At 40.3% G+C, this 21,438-nt stretch overlaps 2 protein-coding genes across 3 annotated transcripts; one reads left to right on the top strand and one right to left on the bottom strand.

Annotated features, from left to right (window-relative positions):
• Positions 1–1,688: 1,688 nt before the first annotated feature.
• Positions 1,689–10,771, bottom strand: LOC139474725 (zinc finger-containing ubiquitin peptidase 1-like). Of its 2 annotated transcripts, none has more exons than XM_071257838.1 (9): positions 10,655–10,771; positions 8,991–10,006; positions 7,718–7,812; positions 6,883–7,051; positions 6,119–6,310; positions 5,243–5,411; positions 4,649–4,776; positions 3,442–3,659; positions 1,689–1,929 (listed from the first exon to the last, which is right to left on the bottom strand). In XM_071257838.1, the coding sequence occupies exons 2-9, from the start codon at positions 9,991–9,993 to the stop codon at positions 1,894–1,896; spliced, it is 2,010 nt and encodes a 669-aa protein (XP_071113939.1). In that variant the 5' UTR covers positions 9,994–10,006; positions 10,655–10,771; the 3' UTR covers positions 1,689–1,893. The 2 variants fall into 2 exon arrangements, with proteins under 2 accessions (XP_071113939.1, XP_071113938.1); XM_071257837.1 differs by having other exon boundaries at positions 8,991–9,995.
• Positions 10,772–10,911: 140 nt separating this feature from the next.
• Positions 10,912–16,356, top strand: LOC139474551 (UPF0389 protein GA21628-like). Its single transcript, XM_071257612.1, has 3 exons — positions 10,912–11,158; positions 14,713–14,821; positions 15,605–16,356. The coding sequence occupies exons 1-3, from the start codon at positions 10,984–10,986 to the stop codon at positions 15,798–15,800; spliced, it is 480 nt and encodes a 159-aa protein (XP_071113713.1). The 5' UTR covers positions 10,912–10,983; the 3' UTR covers positions 15,801–16,356.
• Positions 16,357–21,438: the final 5,082 nt, after the last annotated feature.

Raw genomic sequence — 21,438 nt, 5'->3', positions numbered from 1 at the left:
ATAATGCCAGCCTAGTTCAGCAAGGGTGGAAACTGGGCTTTTATAGTCCCTTAACTCCCTTGCCTGGGGAAGATGTCTGGTGATGTATGATGATGATGATGATGATGATGATGATGACTGTTTATCAATGACACAGACAGGCACAACAAATGGTTGACAAGCTGTATCGGTCAATGAACTGTATAGACTGACAATATATCAGTGAGAAATGGACATATAAATACTCTTATGCTACACTATGGCACATTTGTACAGCTTAATACAACTGTATTAAGATAAAAACATAAAAACAATTGCCTCTCGGGAAATGACTGCTGAAAACGTGGTGCAAGAAGCCTTTTGTTTTGTTAGTGTCCAAAAGTACACTACGTCATAGCAGAAACACGATTTCAAAAACAGATGTGTAGTTGGAGTGCTCACTGCCCGAGAGGCCATAATGTGTTTAATGTTTTGTGAAAGCAGACCTTATTGCACATTGGAATAAATCCACTCCACCTTCATGTTCAATATTCACTATGACACTTATAACATTTACAACCTTTTACACATAAAGTGACATATTTACAAATTTTCAATTTTAAACCTTAATTCTTATATTACATATTATTTCACAAAAAATACCATAATACCAGGCAAGCCCTTTTGTGCCATTAAACTATCAAATATGAATGTTGTCAAGCTCAGGGACCAGTTCAAAAGTTCAATGTAGGATTACAAATTGAAATTTTTAAGTTTTAGACATCCCCCTAAACTTGAGGAATTAAGATTTCTATCCAACATCAAACTTTTGAACTTGTCACTTCAATAACATCATTGAAAAAGGTGAATGTTATGTTTATAAACTATGAATTCAGGATGTTATTTTCAATATATGCCAAGACAAGTTTGTTTCAAATTAAAATAGACGGGAAGTTTGAAACTATCCACAACCACAGGACAGCCTCATCTACCAGACAAGAAACACACTGTTCTGGCCTAAGTTATAATGTAATGTTACTGAGGGACCCCAAGGTCTAGAGCCAATTTTTAGTCTTGGTCTAGGCTTAGACGTTAGGCTTAACAAAAATAAAAGAATTGGTTCTCAGGCAATGACTTTTGAAAATATAGGGCAGGCAGGCAGTGGGTTTTTTTAGAATGTAACCAAATAAACAGTTGTGTACCATCAACCTGGGAAAGGGCCTCCCTACATGAAGAAGCATACAAACTCCTATTGCCGCCATGACTATAACACGAGATGTGCAGTAAAGCAGTGCACACGTAAAGGGAAGTAACTGCATGCGTTATTGAATCACACCGTTTTTAAGAATTAGAATTTTTAGAATTTTTTCAAAACTGGAAATAAAAACAAAATGTGCAGCGGACTTAATGATGATGCAGGCGATGCCTGAGAACCAAGACTATTTTTTTCTTTAAGCCTTATCTCATAATCATTTACTTGGTACAGCTAGATTGATATATATTACCCCAAAGAAGTTAAAGGACACCCGACTTTTTCATGTTACTACAGTGAATCTGTCATGGCATGGCAGACTCCCTTTGTTCTTTAACTTCTTTTGAGTAGTATACATCAAGTTTGAGTTCAATAACCAAACTGGTGTTTCAACAACTTGAATCAAACTTGATGGGCCTGCCATTTACACCTAGCCTAGTTTCTCAGGAAATTACTTTGATGGACTGATTCTGCCTGACAGCCTCAACTGTTTGAGTGTCAGATATCTAAGAATACTGTGAAGCCAGGCTGTTTGACTAATGCAGGAACATGTCCCTATGACCAACGTGGATGATGACAGATGGATATTCTCACTCTCTCAGGCATCTTGTGCATAGACAGGAGGCAGCAGTTGACTTCTGCTAAATATTATACGTGTGAAGTGCCTCTAAGGGAGATAACTCTCAACTAATTCGCTCCGACTTCATTACTTTACTCTCCTGAAACATAAAGAATTTATTTGCAGGGTCAGCTGGTTGTACCTTTGTCTTGTGCAAAGCCAGTTTCTCATGTTTTCTACAGATGCGAGAATAGATTAACATTTTTCCACTGTGTTAGTTTATGTTTTACTTGTAAACAATTACTTCTATTACACAATGGCAAATCATGTTTAAGTCAAAGGGGCAAGGATAGATTTCTAAGATGTTAGATAAGATGTAGTTACTACTCTTTCAAAAACAATTTGTTAACTGATCTGCCAAATCTGAATAAATGAAAAGTGAAAACAAATCTGAAAAGCTGCAAACCTACATATTGTGCTTAGGTCATCGACAAAAGAAAACTGTCAGATTGTCTTTTAGTTAGAAATTCGTATAAAATAGTCCACAATACCCTTGCTCTACTCAGTCCCACAGCTACACTGACCTGCCCCACCCTACTCTACCCTGCCCCACCCTACTCTACCCTGACACACCCCTACTCTAGCCTGCCCCACCCTACTCTACCCTGCCCCACCCTACTCTACCCTGACACACCCCTACTCTACCCTGACACACCCTACTCTAGCCTGCCCCACCCTACTGTAGCCTGCCCCACCCTACTCTACCCTGCCCCACCCTACTCTACCCTGACACACCCCTACTCTAGCCTGACACACCCTACTCTAGCCTGACACACCCTACTCTAGCCTGACACACCCTTACTCTACCCTGACACACCCTACTCTACCCTGACACACCCCTACTCTACCCTGACACGCCCCTACTCTACCCTGACACACCCCTACTCTAGCCTGACACACCCTACTCTAGCCTGACACACCCCTACTCTACCCTGACACACCCCTACTCTACCCTGACACACCCCTACTCTACCCTGACACACCCTACTCTAGCCTGACACACCCTACTCCACCCTGACACACCCTACTCTAGCCTGACACACCCCTACTCTACCCTGACACACCCTACTCTAGCCTGACATACCCTAACTCTACCCTGACACACCCCTACTCTAGCCTGACACACCCTTACCCTAGCCTGACTCATGGCTACTCTTGCCTGACACACCCTTACTCTAGCCTGACACACCCCTACTCTACCCTGACACACCCCTACTCTAGCCTGACACACCCCTACTCTACCCTGACACACCCCTACTCTAGCCTGACACACCCTACTCTAGCCTGACACATCCCTACTCTACCCTGACACACCCCTACTCTACCCTGACACAACCCTACTCTACCCTGACACACCCCTACTCTAGCCTGACACACCCCTACTCTACCCTGACACACCCCTACTCTACCCTGACACACCCCTACTCTACCCTGACACACCCCTACTCTAGCCTGACACACACATACTCTACCCTGACACACCCCTACTCTACCCTGACACACACATACTCTACCCTGACACACCCCTACTCTACCCTGACACACCCCTACTCTAGCCTGACACACACATACTCTACCCTGACACACCCCTACTCTACCCTGATACACTCACCTCATATTCCTTGTCAGACAACACAGCTACTACAGCTACGAGTTGATACTGCTTGGCTCGGAGTCCGTTGATGTTGCGACGTAAAGTTCTCATCATGTTTCCATTGATGAAGCCAGTGAACTGAATCATCTGCTTTTTGGGAGTGCTGGGATCAAATATAAGTAGACGCCCAGTTTTGTCTCGCATTTCCTCATAGCCTACGATTGTCCGACTGTGACCTGAAAACATTGCTCAATTAGTGGCAGAGGTCAAGGTTGGATAAAAGACACCAATTGGGTAACACCACTTTGAATAATATTACAGTTACTTCACAGACCTTGAAGATCCGGGGCTAGAATAGGTCTCAGCAACCCATGCTTGCCGTAAAAGGCAAATATGTTTTTCGGCGACTAACGGGATAGGGTGGTCAGGCTCGCTGACTTGGTTGATGCATGTCATTGTATCCCAATTGCGTAGATCAATGCTCACGATGTCAATCACTGGATTGTCTGGTCCAGACTTGATTATTTACAGACTGCATCATACAGCTGGAACATTGCTGATTGGAGGGTTATACAACAAACAAATACTTCACAGCATGTCAGCTTTAGGAAGCAAAGAGGACCATCAACATTTACAACTTGGTGATTCCCCTGAGCACAGTCATGGCCAGTCCCAGATGAATTCTGCGGTAAAAGTATCAAAATTCTATGGTAAAATTACCAAACTTCTACGGTAAAATTACCAAAATTCTGCGGTATGATTACCAAAATTTTACGGTAAAATTACCAAAATTCTGCTGTGACATTACCAAATGTATGTGGTAAAAACATAGCCACTTTTCCCAAAAAAATTAATACAAACTCACTTTTCTTCTTTACAAATTGTAATCTCTTTCATTTAGACATTTCAGGTTTGGTTTAACAACTTAATGTCGTAATAATAGCACAAGAATGCTTAAAAGTGAGAATTAATCATTTCAAATTCATATTTTATACATGTATGTCTGACCATCATTCAAGTGCAAATTTTGTTAGAAAAGTTAATGATAAAAAAAGGCAAATTCTGTGATATTTCTGAAATTCTGCGATAAGTCACATCTTTCCATGATTGCGGAATCGCAGAATTCATCTGGGACTGACAAAACAAGGATGATAATCAGGTCTAATCTGGAACTTCAAAGATTCTAATTGAGACATAACAATACTATAAAGGTCCTGTGGCTGACCTTGGTGCTGGAGATAGAGTGGGGGCTTAAAGGCGCCGGGACGGCTAAAGTATTCCTTCACCCACTGGAACAGCTTTGGGTGAGTCCCATCAGGGCCAGATGGGGAATGGAAGTCGATCAACTGACATCTGGAAATAAAAGATGTTTACTCATCAAAGCTAGTTTATCCGTGAGCATATCCTATTGAGTTGGCACTGAGATGGTATCAACATGTCAACAAACAACACGGAATATCAAAACACCAGCCGAAACATCTCTTACTTTGGCTTTTGTTCCTACAGGAGATGATTATAGGTAAATATGAGGATATTTCATTTTTGAATAAACAATGATTTTTCACAAGTCAATCACCACTGGCTATCCTCAGATATCATACTTCTTTTCTCTAAGTACAGAATTTAATACTGCTGAAACCATTTTTTAAAATTTGTTTTAATTTTGTCCAGTCTATTTGGTATCTTGTAAGCCAAGGCTCACTTGTTAATCAATAATTTGTAAACCCACACTAATCTCTCATAATTTCATGCCGTATATCCCTTACTTCGTTTCAACAGTAGCTAGAATATATAGTAGTAACACAAGGCAGGAACTGACTTCATCTTGAGGGAAGACAGTGTGGCCACGATCTCTGTGGCGCCGATCCACTTCCTGGTGTTGGCGACACGCCCCCCGAGCTGCTCGCAGCCCTGCTTGTCAAAACCCTTCTCCCAGGCGGCCTCAATCAGACGTTGGATCTTTGGGATGGACGGGATTAGTGGGCGACCTGGTGACACATGGCCAATGTCACCATCATTTTGTGGTAAACATGTAAGACTGACTGAGTTTAAAAGCAACAAAGTATAAGCTCACCTGAATTATAAAGAAATAATGGTGTCCATGTTTAAAATTGGATAGAAATTAGAAACTTTAGAGGTGAAGTGAAATGCTAGCCCCATGAGATAATATACTGCAGTTTAACATGAATACCCCACTCAGACACAGTACACTGACTCCAAGCCAACCACTTCTTGTTTCAGGCCCTTCATGCCGAGCGCCAGACAGGGTAACAACAAGTTCTACCTTTTAACGACTTTTGGTATGACGCGGCCTGGGATCGAACCCCAGACCTTCCACTCTCTAGGCGGACACTAGACCACAGAGGTAGTCAGCAAAATTTAGAGACACCATAACTGTGAACGTTAATACAAAGTGTCAGCTCCGTAATCTTTGCACTTTGAGGGGCATGTAGATAAATTTCTGTATAACGTTTTTTAAATACAGCTCCCATGGCAGCCATGTTTAAAATGTTATTGGAATTCTGAGATCAATTTTGGGAGACATTCTGCATGGCCATCACCAATCAATATCGGTCACCTTAAACCTACAGGTCCAGATGCTACAATGGTGCTTGGAACAAACTCTACATGTTCACATATAAAATGCCTTTTGCCAAACTTTCTGCTAATTATCTTATTACATTTCTTCACTCACCATTGAAGAGAACTTTACAAAAGTTTGGATCTGATGAAAGTGAAGATAACAGCATCTGTAGATTCCGGTAGCCACAGCCCCAGCCCTTGTCGCCGTAGGAACCACTGTAATGGTCGACAGCAGAGCACAGCCAGGCCTGATTGACGAAACCGGGGCACTTCCTGTAGAATTGCTGAAGGTGAGGGATTATGCCTGGAAGAATGAATTATTCACAATCTCAAAAAAATAATTTTGACAGCCAAGTGACCACTATTTATGACAGATTAAGGCAGAGTGTGTAAATAAACAAATTTGGGGCAAGTGGAAATATTTGAAAATGGAAGCTTTTTCTACAAAGAAATCCCCAAAAGGGTCTTTGTCTTGAGACAAGCTTAAGGCTTCTTGTCCATGGACAACAGAACACATTCCACTCCACTGGGTTTGTGTCTGCGTACCTCTGGTACAGGAATGTCCATGGACAACAGAACACATTCCACACTACTGGGTTTGTGTCTGCCTACCTCTGGTACAGGAATGTCCATCGACTACAGAACACATTCCACACCACTGGGTTTGTGTCTGCCTACCTCTGGTACAGGAATGTCCATGGACAACAGAACACATTCCACACTACTGAGTTTGTGTCTGCCTACCTCGGGTAGAGGAATGTCCATCGACTACAGAACACATTCCACACCACTGAGTTTGTGTCTGCCTACCTCTGGTACAGGAATGTCCATTGACTACAGAACACATGCCACACCACTGAGTTTGTGTCTGCCTACCTCTGGTACAGGAATGTCCATCGTCCACTCCGTTCATGTCACTGGCTTGTAACCGAGTCTTCTGCTGGTAGAACTCAGAGATGGTGAGATCCCCCTTCCACACAGCTCGCTCCAGACTCTTCTCGTACTGCTGTTTGTAGCTGGCCTTCTCGTCCATGCCATACATCGCCTGCAGCAGAAGATTTATGTAGTGCAGGAATCAGTAACGATACACTCCTAATTTAAGAACTGACTTTCACTTTGTGTGAGCTCATTGGAGTATGAACCTTCACAGGTCGGGGGCAAAAATGTAGGAACATCAGAACTTGCGAGGACGTTCATACAATTAGACCCTCACCCTATATGTGTGACTTCATGTTTACACTGACAGCCATACAATAAGCACCTGTATCGCCAAATGAAATAGTTCCCAAAAAAGAGAGGTGACGGGATCTGTTGTAGTTTGTTTACAAGAAATGTATTCAAATAATATCATCATTGGGTGAGAAAGGTCTGTTAAGAACTACCTCAGTAAGTCAGACACAATGATAGCGCATCATAATACATTTACATCAAGTACAAGATGTTAAAAATGGCCGAAATGATAATCGTGACGGGAGAGATTTCTGAAGTTGTAATGAACCTGTGACATTTATTTGCGATAGTCATCACAGATCAGTTGCCCAGTTATTGAAAGGTGATTATAAAGATGTGTCAAATAGAAACTAAGGTAAATTCATAGACTATAGACTAACTGTCATGATTTATCCATCATGTAATAGTGACAATATCTTTGAGTGTTTGTGCATATATTTATATAACCATAGTAACAGGATATTGAAGGAGAGATTCTCACCTGGAGCATCTGGAAGTCTTTCTTCTCTCTACTGACTGATGCAGTCTCACATCGTTGTAGTTCTTCAGCAAGGAGAGCATCAGACATCTCGGCCACTGACAGCACATACAGTAAAGTTACACACTGACAACATATTTAAAGAACATGCAACAGTTTCACATTAACAGAACACACAACAGTTTCACATCAACACAACACACAACAGTTTCACATCAACACAACACACAACAGTTACACATCAACAGAACACACAACAGTTACACATCAACACAACACACAACAGTTTCACATCAACACAACACACAACAGTTTCACATCAACACAACACACAACAGTTTCACATCAACACAACACACAACAGTTTCACATCAATACAACACACAACAGTTACACATCAACAGAACATACAACAGTTTCACATCAATACAACACATAACAGTTACACATCAACAGAACATACAAGTTTCACATCAACACATCATACAGCAGTTTTACATCAATACAAAACAGCAGTTTCACATCAACAGAACATACAAGTTTCACATCAACAGGACATACAACAGTTTCACGTCAACACACATACAGCAGTTTCACATCAATACAAAACAGCAGTTTCACATCAACAGAACATACAAGTTTCACATCAACAGGACATACAACAGTTTCACATCAACAGAACTTACAACTGTTTCACATCAACACAAAACAGCAGTTTCACATCAACAGAACATACAGCAGTTTCACAACGACACAAAATATACAGGAGACATTGTGTAGTCATCAACAAAACCATGGTAAAAATAGATAAAATACTTCTTGCTGCATGATCAATAAGAATGCAGGATTCTTAAATGTCATGGAAGAATATTTTCACCTCCTGCGTAAATATGCAGCCTTTCCTGTGATAGACAAACTACTGATGATTATCAATGCACTTTTGTGCATTATCCACCAGAGTAGAGTTCATGTCTATGTCATGCCTGCATTTAATCAGTTATTAATAAAGATTTGTAAGGACATAAGCTACATTTTGTAATTGTGCACAGTGTTATTATACTATTTTGGTATTTTTCTCAGTTATATTTGTATGCAAGCATCTCAAAATTAATTGGGATATGGGGATTTATTTTGCATATTTTAAGCAAATATGCATCTTATCTTGAGCTCTGGATGGTTATTTTTTCAAAAAAAATACCTGACCTGTCAAAAAGTCACAGATATTGTACTATGGTCAATTTGAAACACATCTGGCGACCTTTCAGGGATCACCTACCTGGCGTCTGCTCCGCTGAGAAATGGCCATCTACATGTGCAGACAGAGTGAGGGTGTCCCCAAACTCCTGGTCACACACTGGGCAGTACAACATGTCACCATTTTCTCCGGAACTTGCTGACTGGGCGCCTGGTGTTGTTGGCTGCTGCTTGTTACAACTATTGGGACTCAGAATGTCAACATGTTTGGAGTTGATGTGCAGTTCTAGTGTGCGTGGAGTATCATAACTCATGCCACAGATTGGACAAGAATACAACATATCATATTTGTCTTCCGACATGGCATGTTCCTGTGCCTTCATCGGGCTTAGGATGTCCCGGTGGTCGCGGTTGACATGCTGCTGTATCAACACCTCCGAGTTTGTGCTATAACTGCAGATTGGACAGTGAAACGTGTGATCAGGTGTGGCAAGGGAGACAACTGGCCCAGTCTGTGTGTCCTCAGAACCAGCTGAGGACTTGTTCCGGCGCTGTTGAGCACCATTGAAAGACTTTGGTACATCTAAGTAAAGCTTTGAACGTTTCACATCAATTTTTGATGTGACATCATCTTGTGAATTTATCTGACTGGATTCTATGTTCTTTTCGTTTTGTTTTACAATAGTTCTGCTTCCATCTTCATGAGGGTTTCCCTGCTCTGAACTGTCACTGTCATTCACATAGTTGATGATAACCTTGGAACTTTCAATATTATCAAACTCTGTGTCGGATTTATCTATGACCATTTCTCCGTTGGTGCCACTGGCCTCTGGAAACTCATCAGAGTCTCGATTCACAGGACTGAGGAGATCCATATGTTCATCGTTAATATGACAGTTAAGCTTTTCTGGAGTGAGGCAGTTCTGGTCACAGAAGGGGCAGCAGACATTTTCTTCTATGTGTTCCACCATAATATGGAACTTCATCTCATCTTCCGACAACTCCGCCTTCCCACACAGGATGCAGGTGAATGTCTCGTCTTTGTTGTCAGACTCCATTGTGTCGCCAACTCGCCCCTCTGCCATTTCTGAAACAATGCTGTTGAAATTACCATATAAATACACATGTATGCAATACTCTGCTCAAAAACAGCTTATCATGAGTTACAATATAGGCCTACCATATAGGCCGACAATCTGGTGTAACCAATACCCCATCCCAGGCTTTCAAGACCAATTATATTGGCACTGACTGATGATGTGAAATGGCTTGGACATGACTGGGAATTTCATTGAATATATCATGTCATGGCAATTCTTGTAATTTTTCAAATACCAGAATAATTATACATGTACATTCCTGTATTTGATATATACATTTACCATATCAACAATTAACAAAGTAACAAGAACACAGTACAGGCTTTAACATACATACATAAGAATGATTATCAGGCCGCAAAGAGATATCCATTCATTCACGTCTATGACATTTAGAGATGAATCAATAAATTATTCCATGAATAATACATGTGGCCTCTATATATGATACTAGCCAAGTAATATACTTTATGAAATATACTTGAGTGCTGTCATAATTGCGAACACTCACACACTTCATAAATAATCTATGTAGATTAGCTACAGCACTGTTTCCAAATTTTCCATTTGAACTTTCAGTTTCATTTGAAAGTAAACATTCGGGTTTGTTGTGTCGTAATAAAAACAGCACAACGTGATCACATACCAGTGAGAGTATAAAAGAAACTCTCCCGCCCTTCACATATCAGATTCAATCCCTGGCACCGGCATGGTGGAGAACCCTCTTCTCGACAGCATTATAATTTTTAATCTATGAGGATGTGTTGGAACATACGGACTAAAAGGGATTTTCTCAGACATTATCCAATCCAATCGTGTTTTACTAAATGTTGCGATTTGAAAGCCAATCAAAATATTCGTTTCTTAAATGGAGGAACTTGGGATTCCCCGGAAACTGTGGCGATCACGTTTGGAGGTCAACCCAAGCAACTTGGACGCATTGTGAAAGATCTGCTACTCTCCACCGCCAGTCCGATGGCATTTTGCTCGCCCTACAGAAGATGGGCGTACGATCTCCTACAGCTGGTCGGCTCAAGATGTTACAAAGCCACAGACAAATCGATTGTGCTGAACAGTCAGGGATTGATGAACAGGTCCCCGATCTGTCAAAATCAAGGCCGATCCTTTTGCGAGAATGCAAAACCAACTGGTATTTATGCCTATTTATCAAATAGTATCAAGAAACGCCAGCGATGGCCCATCTGACACGTTACCAAGTTTTCATGTTACAAGAATATGAGATCCAGTCCTAATTTATAAATTTAAAAACATAAACTCTTATCCCTATGAAATATGAACTAACGGAGATCCTTTGGAATACAATACCACAACTTCTCGTGAGGACGATCTCTGCCGTTGGTCACATGTCTCAAAGACAAGCAACCAGTTTATGTGAGAATCTGTCAGACGCGAACACTCAACCTTCAGATTGTTAGCCCTACAGCTAATTATTAACCGACTGAGCTACATCCACACTGTGAAACTTAGTGACTTCAGTCCCAATGCTATTTGTCACACTCGTCCCATTCCATAATCTACAAGATACCGAGTGGTGAGGAATGAGCCGGTATGGCGCAAACTGAAAACGGCTCCAGGTGTCAGACGTGGAACACGCGGGTACGCATACATGACATGGTATTTAATAATTCGACCACCTCCGGGGTCTAATGGTAGAGCGTCCGTCCAGTCCAGGGTCGATCCCAGGCCGCGCCATACCAAAATGGAACTTGTTGTTACCCTGTCTGGCGTTATGCATTATGGGGCTAAAACAAGGACTGGTCGGCTCAGAGTCAGTATACTGTGTCTGAGTGGGGTATTCATGTTAAAAACTGCGGCATGTTATCTCAGTGTACCAGCACTATAAATCATGCATGAACGTCACTATATAAGTGCAATAATCTTGGACACAACATAAACCCCATTTCACCTCACCTATTTAATAATTCGTCGGGTGATGTTTGTGACAGGAAAGTGTGGTGGGGAACACTGTAAGGATGATATGGATAATAGTGAGGAACGAGGGAGGCATGAGCATGGCTTGTGATGACACAATGCTGAGTTTGCTTTTGAATCAGTACTGAAAAAATGTAGCCGGTGAAAGTGGCGTGTGTGAATGTTCCAGGACAGTTTCCAGTGGCCTAAATATTTGACACAAAACCATTTCATCCTTTTTACTCGACGTTTTTGTGTGAAGAATATTAGGAGCCGCTATTGAATCTATAATGGCCACTAAACGGGTACCTAACGCTGATGATAGTAAAGGGGTGATTGATCGTAAAGGTGATCCAAGGGCTATGGATAGAGTGCGGGTAATTTTATAGCCTCAAAATGGGTACCTAACCCTAATGATCGTAATGGGGTGATTGATCGTAAAGGGGATCCAAGGGCTAAGGATAGAGTTTGGGGTAACCTAACGTAACACTGGATGTGTTTAATATCCCTAATAAACTTCATTCTTATGCATGATAATGAAAATTAATTAACCAATAAAATAATATATCAATAATAGTTCCCATTTATAACCATTTTAGCCACTTGAATTACGAGAAAACCGAAATAAAAAATATATAAAAAAATAAAACTGCTTTCATTGTTAGAGCCGCTTCACATGGTGTAGGTACAGGTGTGTGATTCTAGCGTCTCGGATGCCAGCCAGCATAGTGTTATGCTGAGTCACCACTGCGCCGGAGTGTGTCGTAGGCCATGTTGTTTTACCACAAACTGGTACTTGATATATTTTGCGTTGAGAATAGACAGGGACCCAGTTGAATTGGCACCAATTACGTCATAATCTAAGGGGGATAACTCAGGCCTGTTTAGCTCAAACGAAGGCCTCATAACGGCATATCATTTTCACACTATTGTGAGCTTCCTACTTTCACTGTGAAAAAAATGAGTTTATATTTTCAAACAAAAATACTAACTAATTCTAAAATTGCGTTTTGTTTAGAAAAAGATAGAAAGTTATTTTTGTGTGTACACTTCCCCTTAAGCAATCCTACCCCGGTACCTGATGTAGGTCTCAAGAGATAGGTACAAACTGTCTGATTGGGAAAAGTTTGACCGTAGCCCAGGCAAAATGTATTTATATACTCATATAAAATGATCTGGTCATGCATACACTGTAGTTGACGGAAGCTTTATCTTATATAGGTCAGAAAGAAAGGAGAACATTAGTGACTTGTAACCATAGAGTTTTAGATCATTTTTGTTATTAAACAGTGTATCACATGACTAACCACGGGCCCGGGTAGTCCTATGGGTAGGCAGGTCCTACTCAGTACCCACCTGACCCGAGTACCAGAGTTGCCCAGCCCTACAATGAACCCATCTTCCTGAGGCAAGTGAGGTAACTGACTATAAAAGTCCAGTTTCCACCCTTGCCAAACTAGGCTGGTATTATGGAGTTACATTTTGGCTGGACTAACGTGTCTATGCATAGTCCAATCAAAATCACGCTCCGAAATCGAAATCCGCTTCGTAAACTGTCATGCAGATTTCAGTTGATTGAAGGATTTGCAAAGCATGTGCACCGCTAACTCGTTGTCAACAGATATTTTCTAAATCTTTTCATGTTTTTAATCAAGGTGCTCACGTGTTTTGATGCACTTTGCGATGTAAGACTCGTTTTATCATAATATATAGATCTTGATTATCGATCAGATCGTCTTGACTGGGCGCCGCAGTTTTGTTTGAAGCAAATGCAAGTGATACGAGAGGTGGAATCTGATTGGTCCATAGGAGAGGCATAGAAGGGACATAACTCGTAATAGCCACTGGTGGCACTACGATCGAGCCCAGGGATTCCAGCCTAGTTCGGCAAGGGTGGAAACTGGACTTTTAAAGTCAGTTAACTCTCTTGCCTCGGGAAGATGCAATGTACCTTTCTCTATACAGAAATGTGCCCAAGCTGCCTGATGATTAGTCCATTAGATAATTTTGCCTTATACCTCAAGTTATTTTTCTTATCAAATGTATAACTTTATGTCCATAATCATACAAATATACGTTAGTGAGTGAGTGGGTTAAATTAGACGGTGCATCAGCATTGTTTCAGCCATATAGTGACAAGGAAAAGTTGATATAAGTGAGTCATGAATACAAAGTTATATTTAAAAACAAACTTGTCAAACATATTTTGGCATAACACAAATAACTTTAAGTGACATATGTCATTCAGATATATAAGGCAGTATTTGGTTTGCTCACATTGAATGGTGTACAATAAATTAAAAAAGTGGCAACATTTGAAAGTTTTCTATTAACGAAGGACAATATTTTGCACAGTCTGCTTTTCAAACCAGTCTTATATTTGCAATAAATTTTATGAGGTAGAAATTTCAGTACTATATATCTCCGTTAAGTCAGAGGTAGCACAACTGCCGCTGCAACCGCAGTTCTTTCACAACCTTCATTTTTCAGATATTGTGTGTCAGTCGGCAGCTAGAGTAGCGATCGTCTGAATCACTAGTTCCCAGTTCACAGAGATATGGTGATGTTGCCTCTTATTTCAATCGTGATGAACAGGGTAATTTTATTGGAGGGCTATTTTAAGCATTTTGCTCTTCCACCCAGACACAAAACAATGGTGGTGAATGGGTCTAGGTCTAGGTTTTTATGAAAACAGAGATATTTAACACTGGATGATCGAAGACGAGGGCAGTAGCAAGGTTGAGATTGGAACACAAGTGCTTTATTTTACAGGTCGGCCAGAACCAGTGGGTAGAACACATCGCCCATCCAATTTCGACAAGAAGATTCTCGTTCTCCAGAAGGTTTATCCCTCGGTAGAGGCAGTACCTAAAGAAATATCGTAAGTCATACCACAGACTTGTATATGTCCGTGGTCATACCTATTGTTGTTTTAACATTCAACTTGCTTACAAAATCCCTTTCATTTATATTGAGCCATACATGTGAAAGGGAACAATAATGGTGTCACGATAAATCGAAATATCGATATATTGCTATTGGTAAGCACTTAAAGTCAATAAATCTATTGTTAAATTAGTTTTCGATCAAAAGTATCGATTTCAGTTAGGAACATCGATAGTTTCGATTGTACATGCAGTGCTGTTTGTTTTTCTTTTGATCATGAGTGGTAGTAATTTACCCATGGTAATGTGGAAGTTTCTTTTTCTTAAATCATTAGGGTAAAGAAAAAACAAATCAGTCATATCTCATATTTTCTTTGTTGTTATGGTTATCACATTCAAAGGAAACTTCAGTTCCAAGGTTTAATTCAACTCTAAAATCCATCTGAAATGATACAGTGAAAACTATCAATATTAATCGCAATAGTTGCTTGCAATATAAATAGTTATTGTAATAGTTTCTTTCAATATCAATAGTTATCGCAATAGTGATTTCCAGACTAATAGTCACCCCTAGGGAACAATGTTTCATACCATGATTTTTTTTGTAGTGGCTCGTCATGCCAAAGCCCACAGAGGTACAATGTGTGAAGCCCATTTCTGGTGTCCCCTGGTGTGATATTGCTGGGCTATTGCTAAAATCAGTGTAAAGCCATACTCAATCACTCTAAGAATAAACGTAATGATATTCAATATTAAAATATACTTTCTGTTAATTTCAGACATTCTCAGATACTGAAATCCAGAGACTGGCTCCGAATTCGTGTGAACTTAGGAATGGGAGTTGCGACAATCATGGCCTGTTTCCTGATGATCTATGTGGGCAAGAGAGAAGCGAAGCAAGGCAAGAGTATATCCAGACAGTCCTTGGAGTGGCAGAAGAAGCTCAGAGAAGAAGGAGAGGAGAAGAAAACTTAAATGGCCTAGACAAGCTTGTCTCAGTATCTTCTGGCTGTGTAATGAACATTTATGTTCCATAAAGCTGAAAAAAATCAGAATTGGGTTGTTGAGTTTTAGGTGTCAGATTACCGATCTTTTATGCATGTGTTGTGCGATCAATGAAAAAGAAATATTTCTGTGAACCATTCATTGCTATCAAGGTATTATGCGAATCTTCAAAGCTGCTGATGTGGCTTTCTCGTCAATATTGACACTAATGTGGCAATCATGGAATGCATATTTCTGTGAACCATTCATTGCTATCAAGGTATTATGCGAATCTTCAAAGCTGCTGATGTGGCTTTCTCGTCAATGTTGACACTAATGTGGCAATCATGGAATGCATATTTCTGTGAACCATTCATTGCTATCAAGGTATTATGCGAATCTTCAAAGCTGCTGATGTGGCTTTCTCGTCAATGTTGACACTAATATGGCAATCATGGAATTCATTTCATGATCAGTGTGATCAAAGATAATTTTACAATAATATACAACAATAGTTATTTATAATAATAATAAAAATGCTTCTATTTCACAACTCTTCTTGTCAGTGATGGTAAACAGATCATGTCATGGCCGTATACTACTCAAAACAAGTTAAAGAACACCCCATTAGAAGCCTGTGTGTTGCAGCACCCACCAGCCATGACTGACTAACTATAATTATTGGAAAAACCTTTGTTCTTTAACTTCTTTTCAGTAGGACCGCCACCGTGGTCTAGTTGTAGAGCGTCCGCCCAGAGAGCGGTAGGTCAGGGGTTCGATCCCCGGCCGCGTCATACGAAAAGGCGTTAAAAGATGGTACTTGTTGTTACCCTGTCTGGCGCTTGGCATTAAAGGGATAAAACAAGGAATGGTCGAGAGTCATTATACTGTGTCTGGATTGGGTATTCATGTTAAACTGCGGCGTGGTATCTCAGTGGGCTAGCACTATAAATCAGCATCTGTCCAGACAAGAACAAGCAGTCACACACACACGTGCATGACCTTTGCTATATAAGTACAATAATCTTGGACGTGACGTTAAACCCAATTTCACCTCACCTCACCTCACCTCACCTCTTTTTAGTAGCATATTTTCAACCCAAACAGCTCTACCTAGACTTACCAAGGGGCCAAAGTTACATGACCGTTTATGTGTAGCCTCTGCTTCCATTGATTCTTGCTACAGTGTTTACTGTGAAGGTTGTTGTTGACGATTGCAGTCATCCAGGGTTTGCTGGCGTCTTTACACATCAAATGTAGTTTCCGTCTTTGATTATGGCACAAATGTAGGTACTGGTATTCATGTATAAATATGATCTTAATCTCATTAAAATCAGATGTTAGATGCTCACTACTGCTACAGTGATGGTCACAGGTCTAAGATTTGATTTTAATGAGATTGATGTAATCTCAGTAAATGAATGTATTTACACCTTTCTGGCCAGTTGTGTGGCATAAAGATGACTATTTTGTGAAATGTTGTCAGTACAATGTATGTTTGTAAGAAGTAGAAGCTTATCCTTAAATTTTGCTACAGTAACACTAGGGTAAACTTTTCTTTCAAACTCTGGTAGGATATTGTAACATCTCAACCATAGCCTAATCCTTATAAGATCAATACACTGTCTTCATTTGCTGGTCACCCGTGACGATGCGGGGTAGAATAGGTCTTGAGCAACCCATGCTTGCTTCAAAAGGCGACTATGCTTGTCAAAAGAGGTGACTAACTGAATCAGGTGGTCAGGCTAGCTGACTGATTTGATGCATGTTATTGTATCCCCATTGCGTAGATTGATGCTCATGATGTCAATCACTGGATTGTCTGGTCCAGACTCAATATTTACAGACCGTCATCATATAGCTGGAATATTGCTGAGTGCGGTGTTAAACAAAGAACAAATCATTCAGTGGTCACAACATGACTGAAATACTGTGTGACAGTAAGCCTGCTCAGTACCTTATCATTGGAAAGAGCAACCTGATGTACACACATTTTCTCCCAGATCTACCAGTATCTCTGAAATTATCTCACTAACTCGATCTCCTAGGCGTCAAGTCTTAGTAAAAGGGACTGTACTAATTAGGGCAGGGGTGAGTGACTTGGGTACTCGGGCGAGTGGGTACTGAGTAGGATCAGGGTACCCAGATGACTACCCGGCCCCGTGGTTAGTCACAAAATGTATTGTTTAATGACGAAAATTATCTAGAACACCATGGTTACACTTCAAGTTGCTAAGATTGGTAATTCTTTCTGACAATATACTCATAGCTTGTGACTTTTATGTTTGAATAAAAATAAAGCTTCAGTCAACTGCAGTGTTAGTCTGTCTTACAGACCCTGATACAAATATATCAACTACAGCCCATGCAAGTATATAATGTTTGGCAAGTCTAGATTACTGCAGTATCTGAAAATGAAGAGAATCACTGGGCTCCCTTTTTATTATATTTTTATTAAGATAACTGAACAACTGTTTTTTCTGTACGATATGTTCATTTCAGAGACTATATGTTAGTCTACTGCAGTGTGTACATGATCAGATCATTTCATAGTGTATGGGAGTGTATCAAAATACTTTTTGTCAGCCCTCCGTTCAAACATTTCTCAGTCGGATATTTTGTACTCCTCTCTTGAGACATACAGAGGGTACCCAGGTAGGGAAGGGTAATAGGGGGATGGGTACCCGGGTAGTAAATTTGGACTCATCCCAGCCCTAGTCCTAATCGTTGGGCGGTCAAAGTGGTTGTTCATTGTGAATATGTGAATTTGCTGCAACATACAATCTTACTGATTTTTTGTGTATTGAAACACAAATGTGTCGCTACAGCTTAGCAAAGATCAAGGAAATCCCATTACAGGTTATGTCAGAAAAACCTTTTTTGAACTTTGATCGATCAAATGAAATGCCAAGAAGTTGCTATTAACCAATCAGAAAGCAGTTTTCTCGATCTTGACCACACTAGTTTCAAACGTGCAACCTCGCTTTGAAAATTATCGATTAAAAATGATGAAAAAATCTTTGATGTGTAATATATGTCCGAGATTGCATGGCAGTACGCCCCAAGAAAGACTCGTCCATTTCAAATGTTTATCCCATGTAGATGGTTATTTGGACGGAATCAAGTGTAGAGCCCGTAAGTGTCATTCGAACTGCCTCGTTTTTACCATTTCAAGGTTGCATCATCACAAGACACTGAAACTGGTAAGCGATGCTGTGATTGGTCGGATGAAAGGTCCTGCAGACGTGACCCGTAATGTAAGATCTGATTTTATGGAGATTGGGAAAGAGGAAGGTCGGTGGTTTGTTCACCAGCCGCGTCATACTAAAAAATTAAAGTAATGCCTGACGCTCGGCACGAAGAGGATAAACAAGAGTCATCTGGAGATGACATATCCCCCCGGTCTGGTGCAATTCAGACATGGAGTTCAGCTACTTACACCACACTTTTGGTTCATTGCCATTGGATATCTTCAGTTCAGTGAAGAAGAAAATAATGCTGTTTTCAGAAATTTTCAAAATCCTATATGTTCAAAAGGCACCAGTTCACCAGTAGACTGATCTGTATAGCAAGTTCCATCCAGAAAGGTTAGAAACGAGCACTAACCTCATTTTAAGTTGGTTGTTTAACACCGCACTCAGCAATATTCCAGCTATATGACAGCAGCCTGTAAATAATCAAGTCTGAACCAGACAATCCAGTGATTGATATCATGAGCATCGATCCATGCAATTGGGATCGATGACATGCATCAACCAAGTCAGAGAGCCTGACCACCCGATCCCGTTTGTCATTTCTTACGACAAGCATAGTCACCTTTTACGGCAAGCATGGGTTGCTGAAGACCTATTCCTACCTGGAATCAGTAAAGTCCCAACTTGTTGTCATGAAAACATAATTTAAGAAAAAATAAATTGGTGCATCAAAAGGCACCAATTCACCACTAGGCTGATCTATATAGAAAATTTCAAAAGAAATGTATAATGGTTTTCAACCCGGGGTTATAAACAAGGACTGATCGGCTAATATTTGTATACTGTGTCTGGGTGGGGTACCCATGTTTAACTGCAGCATAATATCTCTGGGCTAGCACTATGAAACCAGCATTAGATGATAATAATTATAATGTGAAAAATGTGTCTTATCTTTGGATGTCAAACAACATATCTATGAATAGTTCTGAGATATGGCATCAGGGAATATGGACTGAGTGCGAAACAAAACTAAGAGACTGAAGATCTCATACACACACAAATGCATTGCCTCGCCAGTAAAAAGCTTGCTAGATAGTTTCCATGTGAATGTGCTCAAGTTGAGATGTGTGCATAGTGCTATACATTGACCAGGAGAACTTGACACCAATTTGTGTTTCATAGTAAGATGTTTACATTTGTGTGACTTGGCAGTGTCTGTGTGTAAATATGTAATGGTCCCATAAACTGCATTTTTTTTCTTTTTGGCCATTTCAAGGTCAAAGTGCAACCATACAGTGCTGGAACATTTCTCATCCATTTCTTCAGTCTAGGTGTTCTGCAGGCAAGAGTTATCTGTCCTTGTCAACAACTTTCATTTTGAGTTATCTCCCCCTCCTTGGGGACTGAGTCCATCTATACCTGACCTGTTATCAGGTACTTGAGTACCCATCACAGTCCTAAACTTGTTCACACTGTGACAAACTCGTTAACTTTTTTATAAATATAACAACAGAATCAGGTTGTTTTTATCACAAATATATTCTCTAGTATAATACATTTCCAATCATCCATTCAATCAATATGACACAAGTTGATGAATGAAATGACACCATTTCAGCACACAATAATTTCTTTGACTTGACGCTCGGGGGTAGAGATCCTTCCCACTGTGGCCTGCACTTTCAGCCAGTGCAGAATACAGGTCTGGACTGCACACTCCACGGACATAACCTTGAGTGGACTTAGTTACGAACAGTCACAGTTCTATCAATAACTGGGGGAGAAACGATACAGCAAGGTCTCCATGCTATAGGTCACCATACAGTATGTATTGCAATACTCATATTTACAACAAACCATGTGGAAAATTCTTAACTATGAGCATTTCAGAGCAGGTTCAAAAGGAAAATCTAGTTGTAGACTAATGTTCTTAGAGGCTTTTTTTAGTGATGAACTTAAAACGCTAATTACAACACATTTTGCAGTATTTGACTCACAAAAACGCTGGGAGCTCGTTAAACGAGTTGTAATTTATGTTAGACAGTGTATTGTATTGTATCGATACAGAACGAAACATATTGTTGATCGTATCGTCGCATGAAACCTTGCAGTGCACCGATGTATCGTTTCAGCCCCATCAATAACTCTTCTCTCTAAATCACAATGAGCCATTCTGACATGCATGCTCTTTACTTGATTCGGGGTCTCTTCTCTAGAAAGGTACACATCACAAAATGGTACACATAGTTAGGTTATGACATGATACACACACAAATCGCTCACGATATAAAAATGTCTATCAGAAGTTGAACCATTCACAGTTTGTCCACTCATCTATTTCCCGAGTACTTATTTTAAAGGCGAGTTAATGTACTTAAAACCAAGCATTATTTTAAAACAGATACTGTATTTACAAAACTTGACTGCACACACTG

Source organism: Haliotis cracherodii, unplaced genomic scaffold (genome assembly GCF_022045235.1).
Source record: "Haliotis cracherodii isolate W230 unplaced genomic scaffold, xgHalCrac1.p SCAF_3, whole genome shotgun sequence".
NCBI classification, from domain to species: domain Eukaryota; kingdom Metazoa; phylum Mollusca; class Gastropoda; order Lepetellida; family Haliotidae; genus Haliotis; species Haliotis cracherodii.
Note: the sequence above shows the minus strand (reverse complement) of the source record. Positions and strands in the feature narration are given on the sequence as shown.

Bases quoted from the DNA above. Each gene is read 5' to 3' on its own strand.
- LOC139474551 (XM_071257612.1), top strand. From the start codon at position 10,984: ATGGCATTTTGCTCGCCCTACAGAAGATGGGCGTACGATCTCCTACAG. The intron at 11,159-14,712 runs GTATTTATGCCT...TTTATTTTACAG, and splicing joins CGAGAATGCAAAACCAACTG to GTCGGCCAGAACCAGTGGGT. The intron at 14,822-15,604 runs GTAAGTCATACC...TGTTAATTTCAG, and splicing joins GCAGTACCTAAAGAAATATC to ACATTCTCAGATACTGAAAT.
- LOC139474725 (XM_071257838.1), bottom strand. From the start codon at position 9,993: ATGGCAGAGGGGCGAGTTGGCGACACAATGGAGTCTGACAACAAAGAC. The intron at 7,052-7,717 runs GTGAGAATCTCT...CTTCTGCTGCAG, and splicing joins AAGACTTCCAGATGCTCCAG to GCGATGTATGGCATGGACGA. The intron at 6,311-6,882 runs GTAGGCAGACAC...TCATTCTTCCAG, and splicing joins TGGACATTCCTGTACCAGAG to GCATAATCCCTCACCTTCAG.